The sequence below is a fragment of the Phoenix dactylifera genome, chromosome 4 (genome assembly GCF_051530095.1).
Source record: "Phoenix dactylifera cultivar Ajwa chromosome 4, Ajwa_hap1_PhDact_Kaust_v1.1, whole genome shotgun sequence".
Lineage (NCBI taxonomy): Eukaryota > Viridiplantae > Streptophyta > Magnoliopsida > Arecales > Arecaceae > Phoenix > Phoenix dactylifera.
The window spans coordinates 8474377-8499502 of NC_143193.1; the positions used below are offsets into that span (position 1 = coordinate 8474377).

At 36.0% G+C, this 25126-nt stretch overlaps 2 protein-coding genes across 3 annotated transcripts; both read left to right on the forward strand.

Annotated features, from left to right (window-relative positions):
* The first annotated feature begins 15 nt into the window (after window positions 1–15).
* On the forward strand, window positions 16–17053 carry LOC103696800 (U3 containing 90S pre-ribosomal complex subunit). 2 transcript variants are annotated; one of them, XM_008778517.6, is made up of 6 exons: window positions 16–500; window positions 1135–1330; window positions 1602–1674; window positions 4195–4244; window positions 16387–16500; window positions 16601–17053. In XM_008778517.6, the coding sequence occupies exons 1-6, from the start codon at window positions 179–181 to the stop codon at window positions 16725–16727; spliced, it is 882 nt and encodes a 293-aa protein (XP_008776739.3). In that variant the 5' UTR covers window positions 16–178; the 3' UTR covers window positions 16728–17053. The 2 variants fall into 2 exon arrangements, 1 of the variants encoding a protein (XP_008776739.3); XR_015977073.2 differs by having other exon boundaries at window positions 21–500; window positions 4195–10853; window positions 16601–16899.
* Window positions 17054–18115: 1062 nt separating this feature from the next.
* LOC148703695 (uncharacterized) lies at window positions 18116–19127 on the forward strand. The gene is made up of 2 exons (XM_089930333.1): window positions 18116–18469; window positions 18579–19127. The coding sequence occupies exons 1-2, from the start codon at window positions 18116–18118 to the stop codon at window positions 19125–19127; spliced, it is 903 nt and encodes a 300-aa protein (XP_089786459.1).
* Window positions 19128–25126: the final 5999 nt, after the last annotated feature.

Genomic DNA, 25126 nt, shown 5'->3' on the forward strand with positions numbered 1-25126 from the left:
CTAAGTTAATAATACAGAGTACGGTAACAATCCTGGTATCGGCCGAACGCGATCCAAACTAGAGGTTGGGCTGTAAACCTAGCCCAAATTGCATCACTAATATCCTTCCGCCATCAGAGAGCCCCAAAACCCTTTTTCTGAAGCTAAAACCTCGCTAGCAAGAGAAACCCAGAGGGCAATGGCGAGCAAGAAACCGAAAGCTCCCAAGCGAAAGAAGCCGCAAGAGCACTCCCCATCCAAACCCCTCTCACGCCATTCCATCAAGAAGAAGAAGACGAAGAAGAGCAAAAACCCTAATCACATACCTCTCGGCAAGAACAAAACCCTAGCCGAGAAGATGAAGAATAGAGAGGAGGAGAAGAAGAAAAGTGGAGAAGCCGGCAGTGATACCGTCCTCCTCTCCACTGCTCCGGCGGCCGAGCAGCTCCGCTTCTTCCTCAACCTGTTCCAATCCGCGAACAAAATCAAGCTCTCCCCTCTCGAGTTGGAGGCCTTCAAAGGTAGCCAAACTTCGCTCAAATCATTACAATGTGGAATTTTCCATCGATTTTTTCCTATTTATTTATTTTTGTGTTTAATTATTTGCCTTTTTCGTTTGTAAGATAAAATGATTCTTGGAATTTGTTTGGAATTCTGTGTCTAGTTGATGGTTGATCATTTTACTTATGCCGTCTTTTTTTTTCTTCAAATTATTTATTTAAAAATATGGCTGACGTTTGATAATAGTATTGTCCACTGGTTTCAAATTTTTTAAAACTATTTTGATGCGCTGTTGAGATATTCATACTGGCTTCTCATTCATTATTTTTCTAGTATTAATCAATTCCTTTTTTTAATATATTTACATTTTTTAAAACTACAGAAGATTTTTAAACACATCCAGAATCACTAGCATTGCAAATTCATATTCTTTTATTTTTCCAAAATTTGATGAACACTTGACTCTGAATCATTGGCTTCTGAGTGTCTTCACAATATGATGCATGCGTTGATCTTCTAATTAAATTATCTATAGCTACAGTTAGGAAGTAATTTGGGGTACATCAAGCATTAGAGTTTTCTTTTTTTGTGTAATTATGGAGTCTCTTTGGGGAAGCAAATGGAAAACTTAAGTGGGGATCTGGGAAAATGCAGATACTTCCATGGTTAGACTTGCTGAAGATATTGATCAGGATGTGGAGAATTTAAGCAAGCATATGAAGGCTATTTTCGGAACTTTGTGGAAGGAAGTGCTTTGCGAGGGGAACCTTTTGGAGGGAACAATTGATGCAGGGAGTCCGGCGGTACTTATTATTAGCACATCTGCTTTGAGGTCATTGGAGCTTCTCAGGTATAACATTCTCTCTCTAGAAAACACACAGATGAACTAGTTTTTGCGAGAGTGGATTTATTCAGTCCATTCATCAGTATCACAAATAAGTCAGTGGCAAGTGATAAAATTATTGTCATGGGCATTCTGCATTGGTTATCTTACATGTACTTATTATGTAAAGTAACTGATACATGACCAATTAATATACTTTCTTTGTATACACAACCAATTAGTAAACTTTCTTTGTATTTGTTTATCTGTAACAAATGACATATTATTGGCTGTGAAGAGGTTTGAAACCATTAACAAGAGAATGCCGCCCAGCAAAGCTTTTTGCGAAACATCTGAAAGTGGAAGAGCAGGTTAGTTCTTTCCATGTTTTTTGTTTTTCATTCAATTACACAGAACAATTTATTTTCTTTTCTTACCCTTAAGTAGTCTTCTATTTAATGAATACTACAGGTTTTACTATATACTTGTTGGTGTTTCCCTTGTGTGTTCTGATTTATAATAGCATTTGGACAGTACATGTCTATTTTTGAGACTAGCTTCCTTTCTTTGTCCCTGCTGCTATCTTTTGCCCATTTGCTTTGTGTTTGGCATCTCATGTTCTTTGATACAAGTTGCTTGATCTCGAGCAGCTAAGTTTGTTTTGTTAATTACCCTAGCAGAGGCTGGCTTGCTATTTGCTGATGGCCTCAAAATGGTCTCAAGTCGTGACATTTACTGTTTAGCACGTAGTTTTTATAGATATAAAGAAAATGATTGGAAAAAATAAAACCCAATAACATAATGATTTGGTATGATTAAAAGATGGAGACATCGCTTATATGAAATTGTTTATGGATCTTTGTTCTCTCTAATTTTGATGAGCTTCTAGTAAGTTGCTACTAATTCATGCATTGTTGATTCAAAATTTTGATTCACCTTTTCAAGATTAATTATTTTTGAGTCTTTGACTATTTAGTTTGAACTATTTCATTCAACATACCATCTTCAATTTGGGCATCTGTCACCGAATTTATGCTGATCAACCAATGATTGAAGATTAATGCTCCCTTTTGATGGAAAATATTGTATCTAAGAACTAAAGTGCAACTAAAATAATTTGGCTTTTTTTTTTTGTGTTCCTGGAATTACTAGAAGAGTCACATTTCCATTCCTTCCCAAAGACAACGAATCTCTCTAGATTAGTCAAGGGTCAAACAAAGTCTCCCTGACAAAATTTAAAACTTTCCTGATTTAGTGAAGTGGATAGTTCTTTTCTCATAGTAATTTCAATATCCAATTTCAAACATAACAACTTTAAAAATAAAGTAAAAGAAACTGTCCCTATAATTTTCAGGTAAAGAATAAAGAAAAAAATTCACCTTATGACTCTATTGCCAGACTTTGAGCTGAAAGCTCCTAACCTCTAGAACTATACAATATTGGAGGACCCATCAGACGAAGCAATGGGACTGGGAAGTAGTTAGCAACAGATGGGCAGAGCATTAAGACCCAGTCTCCAGGTTGAAGAGTCACTCTTTCTATTTTTGTTTTCTATTAAATGTATCAAGCATAAGAAGTCAGCTTCAAAAAGATTACCGCAGGATGCTTGTTCTCTTTGAACACTAGGAAGTGGAGGATTTTGAAACTTCTCAAATCATAGGATACTCATCATCTTCACTCAGTTTTTTCTTTGCTCTATTAGATGCAGTAGCCAAGTGATGATAAGGTCAAATAGGAAACTTCCATCCTCAAGTCATGATGCTCTCACAAATCAAATACTAGTCACTATGCATCTGTTGAGTACTTTTTGCAAAAATGGGTATGAGAATGAGGCCCTAGTCAAGATTGATGAGCAAGAGATACCAAAGAGTGATTAGTTTCATTATTTAACATCTGTTATACAAAATATTGTGGAGATGGATGAAGATATATCTGATAAGATATATCTAATAAAATTAAGTTTGGTTAGATGAAGTGGAAGTGCTTTTGGGTGTAATATGATCTACACAAACATTGGAGACATACGAGAAATATGGGATTATTGGAAATATCGGATCAGCCACAATGAAATATTAGTGCATGATAGAAATCTACATCAAAGTGATTTCAGGTAAGCAATAATTACCCTAACAGGAAATTATTGGTTATTTCATGATGAAAATTTATATTTAGAAACAAAGTACAGCAAGTCTGATCAGAATTAATGTGTCATGATCACAAAATAAAAGAGATAAAGTAGCTCACTATTCAAGGACAAGATTATTGCTAGACATTTCAACACCAAGTTATAAAGCTCTCACCTTCTTTTGATGTGTATGGTTCTTTTATCATATAATATTGTCATCTGTTATTATATATAAAGATTTTAGTAATTAAATATACGTGAATCATCCATATATTCCTAATAATTAGTCAAATCAAGGGTTATTGCTCTCAAATTTACCTGTTTTTGAATGAGATATTTGTAATCTTTAGAATCTTATAATATGGAGGAAACATCAACCAGAGTAAGATTAGGAAATGGTCAAGAACATGTGGGTCCAAAAGCCTTAAATCTTGTAATCTCCAACTAATCTACAGGTTTGAAGCTTGACCTACTCTTTTTATGTTTATTTTGGGCTCACATGGCTTGCAATATTGTATAATTCAAACTGATAGGCAATAAAGAGGGTCCAAGATAACAAATCATATGTAGTAGAAATGAGAATGTTGAGAGGGATGTATTGTTAAACTAGAATGGATAGAGCGAGGAGTTATCGGAGTTGGGAATCAGTGTTTTCCTCAATTAAGAATGTCTCTATGCTAAAACGCCTTTCGTATTCAACTTTGTATGCATGCTTCGCATTAGATCTTAGCTTAATTTCTTAACTCTTGCTTTTTTTACTTTGTAGGTTGGCTTACTTAAGAGTCGAGTAAATTTTGCTAGTGGTACACCAAGCAGGTATTTATTTTGGAGTTTCTTATTTCAGAAGCTTGGTTATTCTCTTAGTTTTGGATCACACATTTTTTTCTTTTATGTATTGCAAAATGGGACAAAAAATGCACTAGTTTTACATCAGTTGTTAAGGCTGCTGATGCCATGGCCTTTCCTTACCCCAGTGACATACTATTGACTTGTAAAGCCCTACTGTTAGTCTTATCTTTTGGATTCTGGGATTATTGTCCCACATGGGTGAGCAATAAAGATTTGTCAAGATTTATAATCGTCTAAAAATGGCTTGTTTCAGATTTGTATTGTCTCATGCATAACATGAGGCTCCCTAAAAAGCCTTAATGCTGAAATTATGTAAATGCATTGCTCGAGACAAGGCTCCATCGAAAGCCTGGAGGCTTCTTAATGAAGTTATATAAATTAGGCTTCATTGCTTATAGAAACTTATTTGAAGCAAATTCACAAACCTTAATTTTTATGCCTTATATGGGGGACATACAAATTAAACACTGATTATTTTTCACAACAAATGTGAAAAAATACCTTTTTTTTTTTTTAGATGATGTTTTATGTGGGCAAAATGCCAAACTTTGCCTTGGGTGTCTTATGCACAAGTCATATCCTAATATTATACTTTTTGACATGATCATTAATACATACATACATATCTCTAATATAATAGATTTTTTTTTTATGCATAGGTTAGACTTCTCGAGGCTTGTGTCTTGCCTTGTGCCTCTTTTATATATTGGGACTTATTGTCAAGAAGGTCCCATGGAAGGGTTAGGTACACTTTTATGATGAGCTATGCTATTGAACACATGATTAGAAAATGATTGAAATAATCCATTAGGATTTCTTAATCTAATGATTTTTAATATCTTGAAGGATTCTAGTCTCACATGCTGTGTCCGCACCGGTAAAGTGCTAGCACGGCACATGCCAATACATCTAAAACATGTACACTGACATGCCCATATACACTAGTTATACCTTTTTTCAGTCCTAGGTTACTTTTGATTGCTTTCTATTATTACATTGACATATTATTTCAAACTTTTTTGAGTCATTCAAATAAATCTAGTATCATATATCATATCAAATACATGTAATCAAGATTTTTAATACTGATTTTAATTGTTTGGTACGGGGCATATTGTACCAACTCTATGGGGCATACAATACCAATCCAGTATGAGGCATGTCGTACCAAGCCAGCATTGTACTGGTATGCATGAAGGCTCAGTATGTCCCAAATTAACATATGGTGCTGCTGCTGCTGATCCCAACATTGTACTGTGTCATTATGGGGGTGTACCACACAACCTGATACCAATAAGGTACTAGTATGGTGTCTAGAACTGACACTGCATGTTGTAGGGTCTAGAACTGACACTATACATTTCACACAATAATTGTTGTTCGATGGTCCATTTCGATATGTGTATACTATTATCTAAAGAAATCTACTGCACTTAGAGAAATTGCAAACAATGGTGAAGACAATAGGTTTAATGTTTAAGATGAATGCTGCATGAAAATACAAATTTCATGAAACATGTAAGGGATGACCTAAGTGAGAAGTACACATACATAAATGATAGAATCATACAGGATTTAATAGAATGTCAATGTGGTTTTCAGATATCTTATCCAATGCCAAAATAATGAGGTGCATATTGAAGATATAGTTTCCGTGCTATGTGAGATGACTAGTTTATTTCAAACTTTGTGATTCATACTGAGAATGACCAATACAATTACAAAAATACCTGTTAAGGCAAGATGAGGTTGATATCATGAGTAGCCATCACATGGTAGCGGACATGGCTTTGGCTTAGTGTGGCATGAGCTACACATCTGAATCATGCATGTACTCTGTTGGTGGTTATACTTGTCTACGAAGAGTGATGAAACCATAAGAAAAATGTTAATGAATCCTAAATGAAACCATATGGATATGACAGCAAAGATTTAGAGGGCTGACTACATGTAACTGGTCTTCATCTGGATGTATTTAAGGTCATTCCTAATAGCCTCCATGTCAAATAGACATGCTTAAAGGACCAATAGTGCCTCTTCAAACGTTTATGTTATGAGAAGTACCCATGTCACCAACACTGGCCTGAGTTCTATGATAGACATCCTAGGTTTTGTTGCTTAATCCGAACTCTGTAGTTGACACCAAGCTTCACTTGGACTATGTATGTAGAACTTCACTACTGCTGCCATGGCCCCATAATTATCATCACTGCTGTTCCCATCATATTTGAACATGGGATTTTGCTATCTGAAGGGTTTAGTTTTGGACTCCCATAATCTACCATAGAGACTTTAGGATTCCTTTGCACAACTAAAGACGTTACCCCGGAACAAGTCCTTTATGCTGTATTGTCAGACATTGTCCACACAGTGAACCCGAGACAGGTCCCTCAAATTCAAATTAATATGGTTGTCGACTTGTCGTCATTTGCTATAGAGAAGCAACAGCTCTGAATCCTGAACACTATCATCACATTTTAGGCTTTTAGGAATGGGCTGCATGCTCCCACTTCACTTCCCATTCATTACCATCCTTGACCCTTGCCTTTGGGAGCCTTAGGTGGATTACCAGATTCATTAACATACCTTGTAATTTATTTTTAATTTTAATTCAATTCCAAATTAATTAGAGTGCTAAATTTTGAAGGTTCTTAGAGGTTCTCAAAACTTTAGTTGGTGAGATAAACAGTTCTGATTGGGGAAAAAATGTTCCCTTTTAGATTCATTAACTGTACTATTGTAAGTATATCCAAAATGGTTGTAGTTAGGTTGGTTTAGAAAGGTTAGGTTTGTTAAAATTATCATTCTTTGATTCTTCCTTTCTTTGTATAGTATATAACATAATACATTTCATTTCACCTTAAATGTCTAGCTGCAGCTGCATCTTTAGGACACTGTCAAGCCTAATCACCAGAACTCTTTTTCTTTCTTTCTTTCTTTTCTTTCTTTGTTGCTTGTATTGTATTGTCACAAGAACACATTTCATATTACTGTAAATGCCTAGGTGAAGCTGCATCCTTAGGATCCTGTCAAGCCTGATCCCCAGAATGTGAAGGCAATCACAAATTCATCCATCCTGGTCAGTTTGCATTTATACTTAAGTCTAGATGTAGATAATATGCATTAGGTCTTTGTATAAATATTTATATAGAAAATAATAAACGATTTATATCCTAAAGGAATTTAAAGACTTAAATCCTTCCTAATGTATATCACTGCCCGCCTGTATATCTCATCTCTTATTTATATTATGAGATCCACTGAATCCTATCAAGCATTTGTGAGTCAGAAAATCTAATAGATGGGTTCAATGATATGCGGTATCCCCCTCACACTAGTCTAGAATCCGGTGTTTCTTCTTTTGCTTTATATCCTCAGTGATTCTTGAATGTAGACATCTACAAGCAATCTCTTGAATGCACATGTAGCTTCCGGTTCCTTGGTCTCAAGGATTCTAATGCCCAAAAATTCATTCTCATGCAATTTACCAAGTCAAGATGAAACATAGAAAATTATGTGGCAACAATGTATGAATAAGATTGATGAGATAGGAAGGATCCAATTAGAATTGTTTAAGTTAGAGGCGTGAGAGTTGCATTAGTCGAGAATGAAGTGATAAAGGGCTGATTTCAATTGTATAAGCATGTGCAATGAAGATTTAAGGAGTCCTCAAATAAGGAGAGGTTCTCAAATTTATGTGATCATGAAATATGAGAAGTCCTAAGCTAGCTCTAGTGAAAAATGTGAAAAAGAATAGGGAAGGAAATGCTTGCCACCACACTGAAGGTTTCTGATGACCAGAGGATTGAAATGCATAAATACAATGCCAGATATCTGTTCAAGATGGTTGTACCTTGAAGGCATATTAAGAAATATGATGACAATCTTCAATAATCAATTATCATTTATGCTAAGAAGGTCAATTAGTTAAATGTCTTGACACCCGTCCAATGTTACGATTGTAGAAAATTTGTAGTCTATGCAAACAAAAGAGAGACATACTGCAACCCAATAAGTTATCTTAAATGGTTCACCTGCTCACCACAATGTGGCCTACCTTCACAATTTAAATACATCAAAACACTTCATATTATATTATAAAAAGAGTGAGAACAAAATACAGCACCCTTCACACTTGGAGGGAACAACCCTTTCCGTTTGAAGGTATTGCCCTCCCCCTTAGCAACCACATCAAAGAGATAAACATGAGTTAAGCATCATAAGAACACTTGAAAAGTATTAATGAATATCACTAAGCAAGAATAGTTAAGGGACTTTATTTAGTAGCAACTTGAGACTTTCTGTTATCAAGGATGAAAGCATATCTTTATTGAATGCTTATTAAATAGAACTCTCTCCTCTCCCTTTAGCTTTGGTCTCTCTCGAAATTGTTGTTGCCTAACCTTGCTTATGACTTTTTTCTTAAACCTTAAGGCTTCTTAATGTTGTTCAGAGTTGGGGGTCCAAAGTGAGGCAAATTTATTATTAGGGATCTAATTTTCAGTTGTAGAGAGGACTTAAAGGATTTCGGCATATCTTCTGTGATTTCTGTTTTTTAGGGTTTAATTTAGCCCTCTAAGCATCAGCAGCTGATATTAAATCTCAATTGTGGACAGTTTTATGCAATGTTGCACTAGCTTTATGCACCACATCCTATTCAACTCAGCCTAGGAAGGTGGTTGAGTGTGGGATGCACTGGCAGTAAAGAAAAAATATGGGGCATGTGGTCTCAGCACATTTGTTGGCTGCAGTAAGAAGGTTGTAACATTATAAAAGAAATGGAGAGAGGAGAAAATAGGGAGAGAAATAAAGAAGAGAAACGAATCAAGGAGACATGAAAAAGGAATAAACTTAAAAAGAGAAAACTAGCTGCCTTGGTTGGGCAGGTCTGTGTTGGTCATCTATCTCACACATTTGGAGCTTTGGCAGGAAGACTCTAGCACTAGTTGGATTTGTTGAGATCATTTTTGGCTTAAAAAAGGAGGAAATGGAAGATGAGTAGGGGATTTTGATGGATTAACAAAATTTTCTTTTCTTTCTCAATTCTTTTATCTCAACTTTGTTCTTTGGGCTTGAGGAGTCACTAGATCATTGCTTAAAACCTGAATTGAATTTCGATCACATCACATATTTCAAATCTGGATACTTTTGTGATTTGATTACCTAGATTACTCCCTTATATTGTTTTTTCTTCTCCTCATCTTTCCTTATCTCTCCTTCTCTTGTTAAGAAAAAAGGATATTTTGTCTCTTTCCTTTTATCTATAATATTTGCAGTGCTTATGTTTTCTCCAATAACCTTAATTCTGTAGGTCCTTATACAATGTTTTTAATTCCCTAAAATAATTAGGTCCTTATGCAACATTCTTATGTCCTAAAAATAATTCTTAAAGAAATGATTCATTGACTTGGCCTCTTGGTAGGTTGCCTGAGCCACAAGAAAATGAATGTTTCTCACATAGAAAATCCACAACCGACTTGCTGTTTCTAGAGGCTTGATGACGAACACCTAGTTAGTAATTCAATATGCTTGATGCCCATAGAAGAATTCAAGCCACTCGTCAGATTAATTTCTTATCTATTAGGACATGTTGCATGATATGATAATAAATATCAATAGGAGTAAAGGCTGGTAGCATATAAATGCATTGTTAAGCGTTATTTGATTTCTTAAAGTCTACCATGAAAACCATGAGATAAAATTAAGATGGACAGTTTTGCAAATTCAAAAGGCAACTAGGCCATGATTAAATCACCAAAGTTTATCTTGTTTTGCTCATAATCAAATAAATTACTGACAATTAAGAGGTTTGCTGATTTATATTATTTGTGGATGATATGTTAGTTTATTGGATGATTAAACGTGTGAATTCTAACTCAGAATTTACAAAGTTTGTAGGATAAGGATCTAAATCTCGGAGTATTAATTAAATTTGATGAATTGCAACTTTTATGGGAATAGAAATAACGCGATGTTTGTAATGAATATCTTTGTGGCCAATAATTACCCATTGGAGATAACTTTTGTCCAATGTTATAAACTTCGAGGTTTGATTTGTTGACCCACTTGATTACTTGCTTGACTAGTTGATGGTGGCTGTTTGGGGTAAACTAGTTTTATCTATTTAGGTCAATAATGTAAAAGGTTAGTAAAGAGTAAAACCATAAAGGGAAGGGCACTATCTCCTTATTTATATTGAAGACCATTCTCCTTGCACATTATGCTGACCTCTCCTTGCTTCTCTTTGCTATCATTGCCAATGTTGGCAAGACTATCTGCTTGAGCATCCTCCAATTTGGAAAGGTCGAGGTAAGCTTTCCTTTGCTTTCATCATTGTCTTCTTGCCTAACCATTAGTTTCCTATCGACAACAGCAACGGATGTTGCATTGAGCAGTTGAGGCTGGAGGCCTTGTATTGGAGGTGGCAAAGTGCACAAGAGGCAAATTCCTTGTCTCTCTTGAAGCTTTGAACCTTCTCATCATTGAAGACCCTGACTAATGGGTTTGCTAGGAAGGAGCCAAATCCTCGACATTGGCACGAGCAAAGAGCACATTTCCATCTCTGACATGAGAAAGGTGATAGTTGTTTGTGGTCAAGGGGGGCTAGGGTAAAAATATATAAATAAACTATAAACCAGTTGACTTGCAGTTGAATAATGGACACATGACTTGGCAATCAATATTGTTTGACCCCATTCGTTGTGTTTAAAATATTATAATTATGTTCTTAAGTCATACCCAGAACAATGTAAAAGTAGATGAATTGAATAGAATTTCAATAGTAGTTGAAATGAAAGGTTAAGTTTTAGCAATTGCAACATGTCAGTGATGCTTTGTGTGGGAACACAAATCTTGCCCCTTGGAACAAAATTCCCTAGGGAGATATTGGATACACATTAGTCAATGATTATCAAGCCAAATTCCCCTTACTAGGGAGGGTTTTATCTTGCTCATGACTTCTTGTAGGCTAACCAATCTTCGCTAATTACTTTTGAAATTACGGCACCTTTGATTGTGAGACCTTATTTACAAATGTTGGAAAGAGGACCAGTATATATTACAAATTAAATTTGATATATCAAAGATATTGAATTTCATTAATTTACCTCATACTACATGGCATAACCATGGAGGTAAGTATCATTTACATCCAAAATTACAGTATGGCTCGAATTTGTGTCCTTGGAGAACTATTTTCATCTTGAAATTGAGTTACTCATTTTACTGATGAAAAGTTTCTTTGAACTTTCCAGCTTTTAGTTTCCCTAGTTTAACAATAGTTAGGTTGATCTTATTTTTAATTTACTAAGTTTAATGTTGTGGATTTTGATGGTGCTTTGGTTGGGCTCAAAAGAACTAAATCCATCCTGCTTTGATTAGGTTTGGAAGGCTAAAGCAGATTTAATTTGATTAGGCTCGAAAAATAAATCCAATGCTTAATTTGATAAAGGTCATATGACTAATTAGTTGCATTGTCTAGACTTTAGGATTACATTACGTTTTCTGCCCTAGGAACTAAACCCATTGCATTTGGCTTAGGTGCAAAGGATTACTGTAAGTAGGGGTGCTATCTGATACGTGGACCTAGACCACATGGGTTTTGGATCTTTTGTTCCATATCCGGTCCATTGAAGGATTACATTAGGTTCGGGATTGGATAAAAAAAATATTGCAAGATCTATCATGTCTTCTTCAGTTCGAGTGTGGGTATGTTAAATCTGTATCTTACTCGATGTGCATTGGGTTTGGGTCTATGTGGACAGGTCCAGGTTCTCATCAGCTGTGAAACAATATAACTTGAGCAATTAGTCAAGCTAAAACCATCCATGATTTGATAAGTTGATCATTGAAACATCCAATTACATGCTCAAAAAATTATATCATGGACAATAAGCAGTTGATAGTTGACTATATAAGAATTATCGACTAAAATTTGAAATGATTTGACACGAACAACAATTACCCTAACATGTTCTAACATGTGATTGTTTTTATTCTTTCTTCCCGATTAAGTTACAAAACAATGTTTCATATGCCAAGAATTTAGAAATTGAAGGGTATGTAAATAAAACCAGCATTATATATGTGTATAAATATGCCAGATAATTGGTCAAGATGGGGTTTGGTCAGGTCTAAAATCCTCAAACCCAGACCCAACCTGAAATTTTACTTTAGACACATACCAACCCATTTACATTCATTGGGATCCATGTTAGGTTAGTTCCAAATTGATACCAAGTTTGCGGGTTGGTGACAACCATAATTCTAAGTTGGGTTTAGCTACTAAAGAGCATTTAACTCATTTGCATTTCGAGTAAAGCTACAACCAAGGTCTGCCGTGTTGATACTAGAGCCCGTACCTAGGGCTGCAAATGGGCTGGGTCAGATCGGGTTATGAGTGATCCCGACCCAACTCGGTTTCTTGTTCGGGTCCTAATGTTGGACCCAGACCTAACCCAATAGAAGATCGGGTCGGGTCGGGTCGGGTTGGGTCCATGGCTACAATTTTTGACCCAATGGGTCATTCTAGTTGGTTTGGATCTATGTATAATCTGGTTTTAACCCAAAAACTTTGGGTCTAGGACAGGTCCGAGTTGGGTCTGGTTCGGGTTCGGGTTTCTGTTCTCTTCAAACTGCTCCCTCTTCTCTAGGCTAATAGTAGAACCCCAAGACGACTTGCCATCCTTATTGTGCATCTTCCTCTTCCAAATTACAATGGATGCTTCAATCCGGTTTTTAAGGTCAAGGACCTTGTGCTCCATGGACAAGTCCATTGATGATAGAAATTCTTTAGGGTCAAGCACTTCAACAATAATGCTCTTGTAGATTGCATCTCCAAGGCTTGACTTCCCATTCTTTCATAAGGAGAAAAAAGCCCAACTCAGGAAATAGATATCATTGACAGATAATTAGAGTGAGCATGCTTCTTTTTCTTCTAACAGTAATGAAGATTCGAAAAACTAAATAATACTCTCATAGGTAGGTTCCTCTAGAAATTGAACATGTATTGTCAGAAAGAAAAAAGATTGGTTTTTTACTAGTTAGATGTTTGATTATCTGGTATGCAGATGGATGGTTCTCTAATAAACTTCACTGAAAATGATAGGGGACCAAGCAAAGCGTTGAAGATGTAATTTGCTATCTAAATAATTTGCAAATCATTGAATATGACACAACATAATAGTCCTTTTTACTATTTATATATGATTAAAGTGACAATTGGACTGAAATACCGGAGTCAGAAGAACATGCACAAGGATCACTCAGGGAAGAAGCATGACCTATCAATATCAGTTACCACCCTAAAAGGTTGGGAGGGGAAATATATAAAATTCGTGCATAGATAAAATAAAAGGTTGTATTCAAACTTATATAAAATTAACCAAGGTAGCAGAAAAAAATGATTTCAAAGTCTAATTACACAAATAGTTCATGGGCTCAAATGGTTTACCGGGTTCGGGTCGAGTCGTAGGGTTTGAAACTTAAAATTACCCAAATTTCAATGGATCGAGTTGGGTCGGATCAGGTCAAAATTCAGAAAACCCAAATTTGGCCCGGAAAATGGAATGGGTCCAATTTTAGAACCCGACCTAACCCCATGCGCTCTTTAAAATGGGTCGGGTCGGGTCGGGTCTAAGTAGGTCAACTTGACCCATTTGTAGTCTTACCCGTACCGGTTGGCCGGCAGCATGGTTTGTCCAAATCGAGGTATTTTATTTTTTATTACTTTTTGGGATTTCCCAGCTTTTTTTTCTTGTCATTTGTTCTCAAAATGCTTAGCTCCTCTCCTCTTTCTTAGCAACCACTGTGACATCACATGATGGTGCGTTGAGCTAAGAACTAGCCAGAAACCCATACCACTTTTGGACTATCCAGAAGCTTGGGAACATAATCCATAAAATAGTTGGACTAAAGGACCTAAAATGACATCTTTGGAATCATAGTCCATAATTTCTTACTGCACTTGAACTTCAGTACCTAAAGAGAGAATGTTGCTAGCTCCATTTTTTACAATCCTAGTTGGTGACCTCTTCGAAAATGTATCCTCTAATCCCAGCTAAACCAACTTTGGACTGCCTTTTGAGTCCAGGCGACTGAAATGGATTTAGTCCTTCAAGCTTAGCCAAAAAATTGACTTTACCTCTTTGAGTTCTGCTTGTGCAAATAGGGCTAGTCTTTCGAATCTTGTGAGGTAATGACTCTAATCAGAACAAATCATTGTTGGTTTTCAGCCTCATCAAAATCATCATGTGTTTAGTCTTTCAAGCCTAATCAAAGCAAGATTGACCTCTCAAACAAAGCTGATCACCACATTTAGAAACAAGGTATACGCTAAGTAGATTGACCTAAATATAAGCAGAAAACTGAAACTTTGGATGTACAGTTGACATTCAATCGTTAAATTGAGGAAGTCAAAATAAAGATTAAAATTTTCTTCAAAATCCTTGATGAAATGCTTATCCACTTTTGGTATTATCCAATCCATGGTTTGCAGTACTGATTTCAGTACCCATACCAGTGCCATGCTTGTAGAGTGTTGGTACGGGTTGGTTTTTGGTATTGACACTTGATACGCCCCTTGTACAGTTTGATATTGGTACGATACACTACATGCTTGGTTCGGTGTGGCATAGCAACCATGATCCAAACTGAATAATTTTTTTATTGATGTGTACTAGGAGTATGCTCCTAGCACGAAATGTTAAGTGACTTAATGGAATTCATTTTAATTTTAAATTTGTTCTCTTAAACTAGTCTGTTAATTCGGGGTACCTAAATTGCAGGGTTAATGGACAGAAGATCAAGCCATAGACCCGCATAAACTAAGACCATTTGTCATAGGATGAGTTTGTTGGGTTCATTAATAACTAATTGAACCATGCATCCTATATCCACTTGATAAACATTTCCTTCTGTGGCTCATATTTGTCATCCCTCTGGAAACATTTATTAGATAGCATCAAGTGAGGTACTTTGTACGGGTGAGAACATTAGGTAGTAACAGTTTAAATACTTAAGCATCATTGACATTTTTCATTGTTGCCATGTCACTGTCTTTTAGGAAAGGAAGTATTTAGAAAGTGGCCTTTTTGATTATATATTTTAAACTGCTTGCTTCCATCGTTGAAACAGTCCAAATGGTTCGATAGGTTCTCCATTGGGGTAGTAGCAAATGGAAAAATTATTGAAGTGGGGAAATGACATAAGAACTAAGGCTGCAATTTGTGCATGCAGGTTTAGTATAAAGGCTATACCTGACCCAACCCAGCTAAGAAATTCTCAGCACTAAACTGAACCATCTCCAAAATTTTGCACTTAAACACAGCAGGTTCGCTTTGTTAGGGCATATTCATGAAGAGCCCAGCTTAGATTAGATTTGTAGCTTTGTTGCAAAAGTATGGGCAAGTTTAGGTTTAGAAGAGTAGTCAGCTTGGGTTGGAAGCCCCACAAAAGTTAGGGTCTAGGTTAAGTTTGGATCAGGTTATATTTCCTGTTATGAAAACTTATGTTGGGTTAAGTATGGTCAGGTTAGTCAAGTTTCCAACCTAAATCGGACCTAGGTTGAAATACGGCTATTGTTTTTCAACCCAAGTGTAACCTGGTCAGGTATACATTTGTCCAGCCTAGCCAAACTATGGGTTGGATTGAGTTGGATTTGGGATAACCTGGCTGGAGTTGCACCCCTGATAAGGACTACTGACTGGAAATTTTCAGTTTCCAGATCTTGGTGATACAATTAAGAGCATGATAACTTCGAAATATTAGTCAGTGGGATGGATTTCCTTGTGCATTTTGTCAACTGTGGTTGCAGCTACCGCGTTCCAGTATAACATATTGAATATTCAATCTGTTGTCATTTAGTATGTCTTTGTTATTTACTTCATGATACCTTACTGTAACTTGAGATGTCAAGGTTACATAGATACACTTGGAAACACCCAGCCTGTAAGATGGTCCCTCTTGTCTCTCTCACACGCTAATGCACGAAGAAGAATATATATTTCCTATCTGGTTAGATGGGGTGCCCCCTGATTTTTCTGCATAATTTCATTTCGGATGTCAATAATGTTTCTTCTAAATGCTAGTCATAATTTTTTTCTCTCTCCAGGATCAAGAAGTTAATTGACATCGATGCATTGTCCCTTTCACGCCTTGCTGTGGTTGTTCTCGACATGCACAGAGATGTGAAGGGTTATTCACTGTTGACACTACCACAAGTCAGGTTGAACTATGAATTCCTTGTACATGTCCAAGTCCTTGCACTGTTTGAGGAGATTTAATTGAATGCAACTTAAACATGCCTTTGAATTTTGTCTTTGCAGTGCTGAGTTTTGGGACTTGTATAGAAGTCATTTACTTCAAAGACTTCTTCAAGGTGACACACGGATATGTTTATACGGAGCGGTACCTAGTGGTCAGATTAAAAAAGTGGTTAAGGATAATGAATGATTACCAGCCTATTTCATACATGTGATTGCAATTTGTTGCAGCGGTTAACATTTGCCTCTCCTGCAGATTTTTTTTAAAAGAAATTTGTTCTGTTCTCTGTACCTGTGTTGAATTAAATATTGCAATTCAGGTAATCTTGTGTAAAAGTAATATTTTCATGCCTTTCTGGATTCTTCCATATTTCATTTAGCTTGATTCATAAAATGAAACTTTATATATTTTGAAATCTAACAAGTATGCATGTAATATGTTAAATTTTGCATAATTTTTAATCAGTTGATCGCAGCAACTATATGACAGACTGTTGCAATCTAATTATCGTTGTACATCTATTTCACACTGTTTTCTTTTTATTTACTTGTTTCATTTCTATTAATTTTAGAAGGTTCAAGTTTTGCATTTCCAATTCTCAATGGTTGCTCTGCTCTTGCTTCTACATCTAGCCTTCTTCAGACGAAGTACCTGAGCCAGTAGTCCAAGCCAGCCCAAGTAAAACTGGGTTCGTTCTAAGAAATTTGGGCTACATTTATGTTTGCCCAACTCAGCCAAAATTCTGTCCTGTTTGGTCAGGTTGCTACTTGCATCTTTTAAATGGTGTGACTCAAATGTTGTCACATCCTATGGTTGCGTGAGAAGATCATGCAATAGTGATTGAAATGATCAAAATTTTCAGAAAACAGAATTATGGGGAGTGTATAAAAAGTTGAGAGGATGTTTATCTTCCAAATCCTGTATATTAACATGCAGTTCTCCTATATACCAAACTGGCGTATAGGGGTTTGTCTTGCATGCGATATGGGCATGGAAATATGACATCACGAAGTTCCATGTTAACTTGAATTGCTTAATGTGGGGAAGGTAACACTGGAAGGTATGCACATAATTGGATGCTGGCGTAACAAAACACTAGTTCAATAATTCTTAAAGTCGGTGAATTCTTTCTCCAGATATTCTAAGAGTGAAATTATGGAGACTCAATAATTTGAAGCAGCAAGGTACCCAATAGAGAATTTGCTCAATGTTATAAAATCTTGACTCTTCATCTTCATCTCTAGATGGATATTCATCTGAATTCATCCATGACTATTCAACTTCTCGTAACCCTCCAATTTCTTCATTAATGATGAATTAATGTATTTATGGCCTTTGATCTTTCTCCTTTGGCTTATAAATGGATGATATGTAATCTTGTATCGGGAGGTGAAAAGTAAGAAAGAATAAAAGAGCCATTTATATCTCATGCTCTCTTGTGTTTTCTTTCTCTTTATTTTTTATTGCTTTATTACTTTTACTTTTAGTTTCATACCACGTTATCAGCACGAGACTCTAACCAACTAAGGGTCTTCACTTATTTGTGGTAATATATTTTTCTTTCCTTTTATTTCATAATGTCAAATCTCACCAAGCTTGAATTTGTAGCTCTTGACATATCTGGCAAAAATTATTTGTCATGGACTCTTGATGTCGAGATCCATTTGGACGCAATGAATCTTGGAGAAACTATAAAAGAAGGAAATGACGCATTCCTGCAGGATCGCGCCAAAACAATGATCTTCCTTCGCCACCATCTCCATGAAAGCTTGAAAGCCGAATATCTTACAGTGAAAGATCCATATGTCTTTTGGACAAATTTGAAAGAGAGATATGATCATCAGAAATATACGATCCTTCCAAAAGCCCATTACGAATGGATTCACCTACGGCTGCAGGATTTTAAAACTGTAAGCGAGTATAATTCCGCAGTATTCAGAATTACCTCTCAGTTAAAATTATGCGGAGAAAAAAATTACTGAACATGATATGTTAGAAAAAACATATTCTACTTTTCATGCCTCGAATGTGCTCCTGCAGCAGCAGTATCGAGAGCGGGGTTTTAAAAGATATTCTGAGTTGATATTATGCCTACTTGTTGCTGAGCAAAATAATAAACTTTTGATGAAAAATCATCAATCACGACCAACTGGTTCAGATCCATTCCCTGAAGTGAATGCTGCATCATCTGTTCATCATAGACATGACCGTGGTCATAGTCATGGACGTGGCCGTGGACGTAGTCGTGGCCGTGGTTGTAATAAGCATTGGTATCGTGGAGGCTACCATGGCATAAACTTTAAGAAATCAGCAAACAAGGAGAAACCACAGAACTCCTCTAAAAATAAAGAAAGTGATTGCTATCGATGTGGCATGAAAGGACATTGGTCACGTACCTGCCGTACGGCCAAACACCTTGTTGACCTTTACCAAGCTTCACTGAAAGGAAAAGGGAATGATGTAGAAACAAATTTTGTTGAAGATCAAGATCCACTGAACATCACCAATTTAGATGTCTCCGATTTTTTTGAGAATGATGACGGAAAGTTTGAACATCTGAGTGGTGATGGAAATGTTCTATATGATTAAATCTTATTTTTCCTTTTAGAAATCTACTTTACTTTGAAGCATGTTATCTCTTTTGTAATAAAATATATATGGTGCTCCATTTTCTTAATTGCTAACTTCTATGTTTTATGCATCTTTAATGCTTATACATACTTTATTTTTATTTTTTGAAGAATATGGATTCATTTGGAATCAATGATGGAGATTTGTGTCTGGCAGACAGTGCAACAACACACACCATTCTCAAAAGTAAAGCATATTTTTCCCAGTTAAAACTAGCTGAAGCAAATATTAACACAATATCTGGTATTTCAAATCTAATTGAAGGCTCCGGAAGAGCCTGTATGGTGTTGCCTGGAGCAACAGTATTATCAATAAGCGATGCCTTGTTTTGTAGTAGATCCCAAAGGAACCTACTAAGTTTTAGAGATATACGTCGAAATGGTTATCATATTGAGACCATAAATGAGAATGATAAAGAATATCTCTATATTACATCGCTTATTTCTGGCAAGAAACATATGGCGAAAAAATTGCCATCATTCTCCTCTAGATTATATTATACTTATATCAATCCAATAGAATCCAATGTTGTGATTAATCAGAAGTTAAACAATCCAAAGACTTTTGTTCTTTGGCATGACCGCTTAGGTCATCCAGGTGCAATAATGATGAGAAGAATTATTAAAAATTTATATGGACACCCATTAAAGAACCAGAAGATTCTTTTATCAAATGAATTATCATGTGCTGCTTGTGCACAAGGAAAATTGATTGCTAGGCCATCCCCAACTAAAATTGAGATTGAATCTCCTACGTTTTTAGAACGGATTCAAGGGGATATATGTGGGCCTATTATTCCATCATGTGGACCATTTCGATATTTTATGGTATTGATAGATGCCTCAATATGTTGGTCACACGTTAGTCTATTATCCACCCGTAACGTGGCATTTGCGAGACTTCTAGCACAAATAATCCGGTTAAGAGCTCAATTTCCGGATTATACAATCAAGAAAATTCGTCTTGATAATGCAGGAGAATTTACATCCCAAGCTTTTAATGATTATTGCATGTCAATTGGGATTACTGTTGAGCATCCTGTGGCTCACACGCATACACAAAATGGTCTAGCAGAATCTCTGATTAAATGCCTGCAGCTATTTGCTAGACCATTACTTATGCGAACAAAGTTGCCTAGTTCTGTTTGGGGACATGCTATATTACATGCTGCAGCACTAATTCGAACTAGGCCAACTGCTCATCATAAATACTCCCCATTACAGCTTGTTTCTGGCAAAGAACCAGATATATCCCATCTAAGAATTTTTGGTTGTGCAATATACGTTCCAATTGCCCCACCACATCGCACAAAGATGGGTCCACAAAGGAGACTGGGAATTTATATTGGATTTGAATCTCCGTCAATTATTAAATATCTTGAACCATTGACTGGAGATATTTTTACAGCACGTTTTGCTGATTGTCAATTTGATGAAACAATATTTCCCGGATTAGGGGGAGAAAAACAAAAGCTGGAAAAACGGGAACTCTCATGGAATGCATCATCAATATCTCATTTTGATCCTCGTACAAATTAGTCTGAACTGGAAGTTCAGAAAATTATTCATTTGCAAAAGGTTGCAAATCAATTACCAGATGCATTCACTGATGCTAAGAAAGTGACCAAGTCACATATACCAGCTGTAAATGCTCTTACTCGAATTGAAGTTCCAAAGGAACAAACTACTAGTACATTAGCAAATGAGTCTCTTGCACGCCAGAAGCGTGGTAGACCTCTTGGTTTCAAAGATAAAAATCCAAGAAAGAGACGGAAGCAAAATAAACAAGTTGGCACTACTTTAGTTCTTGATCCTCCTGAAGAGGCTATGGCACAAAAGCCAGTAGAAGACATAACTAAAGAAACAACTCCAGAAGAGTGTCAAGCGCCTGAAAATGATGAAAGAATTGCAAATATTGAGAATGAAGAAATCTCAATAAGTTATGTCACTACAGAAAAAAGATGGAACCGAAATAAAGTTGTGGTTGATGAAATATTTGCATATGCAATAGCTACTGATTTAATAAAAGAAAGCGAGGATCTTGAACCAAAGTTCATTCAAGAATGTCGACATAGAAATGATTGGCCAAAATGGAAAGATGCAATCTAAGCCGAATTAAATTCGCTTGCAAAGCGAAAGGTATTTGGACCTGTAGTCCAAACGCCTGAAAATGTACAACCTGTTGGCTACAAGTGGGTGTTTGTATAGAAAAGGAATGAGAATAATGAGGTTGTCAGATATAAAGCACGACTTGTAGCACAAGGTTTCTCTCAGAGACCTGGAATTGATTATGAGGAGACATATTCTCCTGTAATGGATGCAACTACATTTAGGTTTTTAATTAGTCTGGCAATTTCTGAAGGACTTCATATGCGTCTTATGGATGTAGTCACAGCTTATTTATATGGATCACTTGATAATGATATTTATATGAAAGTCCCTGAAGGACTAAAAATGCCTGAAGCATGTAGTTCAAAACCCCGAAAAATGTATTCAATCAAGATACAAAAATCTTTGTATGGATTAAAGCAATCTGGACGAATGTGGTATAATCGTCTTAGTACATACCTCGTGAAGGAAGGATATGTTAACAAAGCTATTAGCCCATGTGTTTTTATAAAGAAATCAAAATCTGGGTTTGTTATTATTGCAGTGTATGTTGATGATCTCAACATCATCGGAACTCCTGAAGAGCTTGCAGAAGCAGTTATGTACTTAAATAGAGAATTTGAGATGAAAGATCTTGGAAAGACAAAATTTTGTCTCGGACTGCAGATCGAGCATTTATCAGATGGAATATTTGTTCATCAATCTAATTACATAGAAAAGGTGTTAAAACGTTTTTATATGGATAAAGCTCATCCATTAAGTGCCCCAATGGTTGTTCGATCCTATGATATAAAGAAGGACCCTTTTCGTCCTCGAGAAGATAACGAAGAGATTCTTGGCCCTGAAGTGCCGTATCTCTGTGCAATTGGTGCACTAATGTATCTTGCTAACTATACGCGACCGAACATAGCTTTTTCTGTCAATTTATTAGCAAGATATAGTTCGGCACCAACACGGAGACATTGGAATGGTGTTAAACACATATTTCGTTATCTTCGAGGAACAACTGATTTGGGATTATTATATTCAAAACAACCAAAACCGGAACTGGTTGGATATGCAGATGCTGGATATTTGTCTGACCCACATAAAGGGCGATCACAAACAGGATATTTATTCACATATGGTGGTACTGCTATATCTTGGCGATCTATAAAGCAAACTATCACTGCCACTTCTTCCAATCATGCCGAGATACTTGCGCTTCATGAAGCAAGTCGAGAATGTGTGTGGTTGAGATCTTTGCTTCAACATATCTATGAAGAATGTAATCTTCCAACAATCAACGAGAAGTCAACAATAATATATGAGGACAATACTGCATGTATTGCTCAAATAGAAAAAGAATATATTAAAGGTGATAGAACCAAGCACATCTCACCAAAATTCTTTTTCATACATGAACTCCAGAAGAAAGGTGAAATAGATGTTCGGCAGATTCGCTCAAGTGAAAATCTAGCAGACTTATTCACCAAAGCATTGCCTGCAACAACATTTAAGAAACTAGTACAGAAGATTGGTATGTGTCAACTCAGAGCCATTTGTTGACATGCTCACATGAGGAGGAGGCTTATATGCACTGTACTCTTTTTTTCCTTCGTCTAGGTTTTGTCCCATTGGGTTTTCCTAGCAAGGTTTTTAATGAGACAGTTTGAAAAGCATATAATAAGAATATTGTACTCTTTTTCCTTCACTAGGATTTTTGTCCCACAGGGTTTTTTCCTAGTAAGGTTTTAATGAGGCATATTCTTAAGAGATGAATATCCAAGGGGGAGTGTTATAAAATCTTGACTCTTCATCTTCATCTCTAGATGGATATTCATCTGAATTCATCCATGACTATTCAACTTCTCGTAACCCTCCAATTTCTTCATTAATGATGAATTAATGTATTTATGGCCTTTAATCTTATGGCCTTTGATCTTTCTCCTTTGGCTTATAAATGGATGATATGTAATCTTGTATCGAGAGGTGAAAAGTAAGAAAGAATAAAAGAGCCATTTATATCTCATGCTCTCTTGTGTTTTCTTTCTCTTTATTTTCTATTGTTTTATTACTTTTACTTTTAGTTTCATACCACTCAATTCTTTTTAATACATGTATTTTTCTTGTTTTTTTGGTAATCAATAATACAAGTCTTCGATGAAGGCATGATGATACAGAGTACTAGCATTTGATGTTGGGTTCCACAAGGCCGAACCTACAGCCCACAATGTCGTGCTTCACATTGCAACCATGGTGATGGAAATGCCACAGCGATTAGAAAAAGATTTAGATATTAATCTCCAAATTAATTAGAGATAACTTTTTCCCTATGCTTTCACGAATTGTCTCAAAAATTCTGCTAGGTGACAATAACAGGCCCGTGAACCAATAGAGTTCTTATCTTCTAGAATGTCATGTGGAACTTTTGCTTAGTTTCTTTTTAGAAAGAGAGAGGGTTCTCTTTTGCTTTCTTATCTCTAATCCTTTGTGGTCTTTTGCTTGACCAATCCACTCAAAAGGCTCATGAGATTGTGTGGTAGGTAGTTTTACAGGTTGGAGGTTGGTACATGTGAGGAAGTGGAGAAGCAAGCAGAATCTTATGATGAGATTTGTCGGCTAATGATAGACATCTTTGTTTAAGTGTAGTTGGGGGTGTTTAAATCAGTTCTCCACTTACCCAACCATTTGGCATGGAAATAAAAAATAAATACAATCATCAATTGGATGTGAATTTTATTATGTTCACCAAAGATCATGCCTAACTTAGTCATGCTAATCTCTGCTTGTGTTAGAAAGGCACCTGGTATAATCGAGGCACATAAAACCGCTGATGTAGTCCAGATCACAATGTTAGATTTGTGTGCCATTTTCGATGCCTTAGACCTAGATCTTGCCTCACCTTCTTAACCGTTTATTATCACTGTAGGTGCCACTTTGAGAAGGATGATAGGAGTGAAGCAATGTTTCCTCAGAGAAGAATAGGGAAATTACATGAGAAACCACATCAAGCCATTGGTAATTTCTTTACTCCGTTGCATGTACACTCATGGTTACAGTGTAGTTTCATGCATGGTACAAGATTGCTGATAAAAGGATGAAATAAACATAGGAAAGGGGAGGTGCTTTTTGAGGAAATAAAAAAAGGAATTAACTTTGTGACATGTAAAGCACTTGCTCGCAAGGTATCACATCTTGCCCCTTGTGTTTCCTCATAATCTAGAAAAAGAAGAGAAAAGGGAGGAGGGAGGGAGGGAGGGAGGGTGTGGTGGGGGGCGGGGTGGGTCATTAAGTATCATTAGTTGTGCTCTTTAAGCAAACTTAATAACTACTTGCAGTGGTTAGAGGGTGTAATTTAAGACTCTTGCATATGTTTGAGCCCCACAATCGATATTAATTTTTTCCATCAAAATAATATTATGTAAAAAATAAAAAAATATAGAATTGAACTTCACATCCAATAATATCTTTTCATCAAAATAATATTACATAAAATTTAAAAAGCATACCACATTCAATATTAATTCTTTTGCCAAACTAATATTGTATAAAAAATCAACAAATATAGAATCAGACTCCACATTCAGCATTATATTTTCCCTCAAAATACTCCTATATAAAAATTAAAAACAGATAGAAAAGGGAATATATATTATGTTATATATACAACATAATATATATTTTAGAAATAATATTATATAAAAATCCAAAAAAAAAAAGATCTTGAAAGTAAGTACCCAATCCATCTTTTATTTCTATTTGTTATACAAATTTAGACCAGGTTCTTGCTCATCTTGCTTCTCTCTAATAATTTTTTAAAATTGAGGAGAATGGGTCACCATGTTAATTGCTTGGAGCTACAAGTTA

Coding starts and splice junctions, on each gene's coding strand:
- LOC148703695 (XM_089930333.1), top strand. CDS start 18,116: ATGTCAAATCTCACCAAGCTTGAATTTGTAGCTCTTGACATATCTGGC. Junction 18,470..18,578: donor TAAGCGAGTATAATTCCGCA/GTATTCAGAATT, acceptor GTGCTCCTGCAG/CAGCAGTATCGAGAGCGGGG.
- LOC103696800 (XM_008778517.6), top strand. CDS start 179: ATGGCGAGCAAGAAACCGAAAGCTCCCAAGCGAAAGAAGCCGCAAGAG. Junction 1,675..4,194: donor ATCTGAAAGTGGAAGAGCAG/GTTAGTTCTTTC, acceptor TTTACTTTGTAG/GTTGGCTTACTTAAGAGTCG. Junction 4,245..16,386: donor GCTAGTGGTACACCAAGCAG/GTATTTATTTTG, acceptor TTCTCTCTCCAG/GATCAAGAAGTTAATTGACA.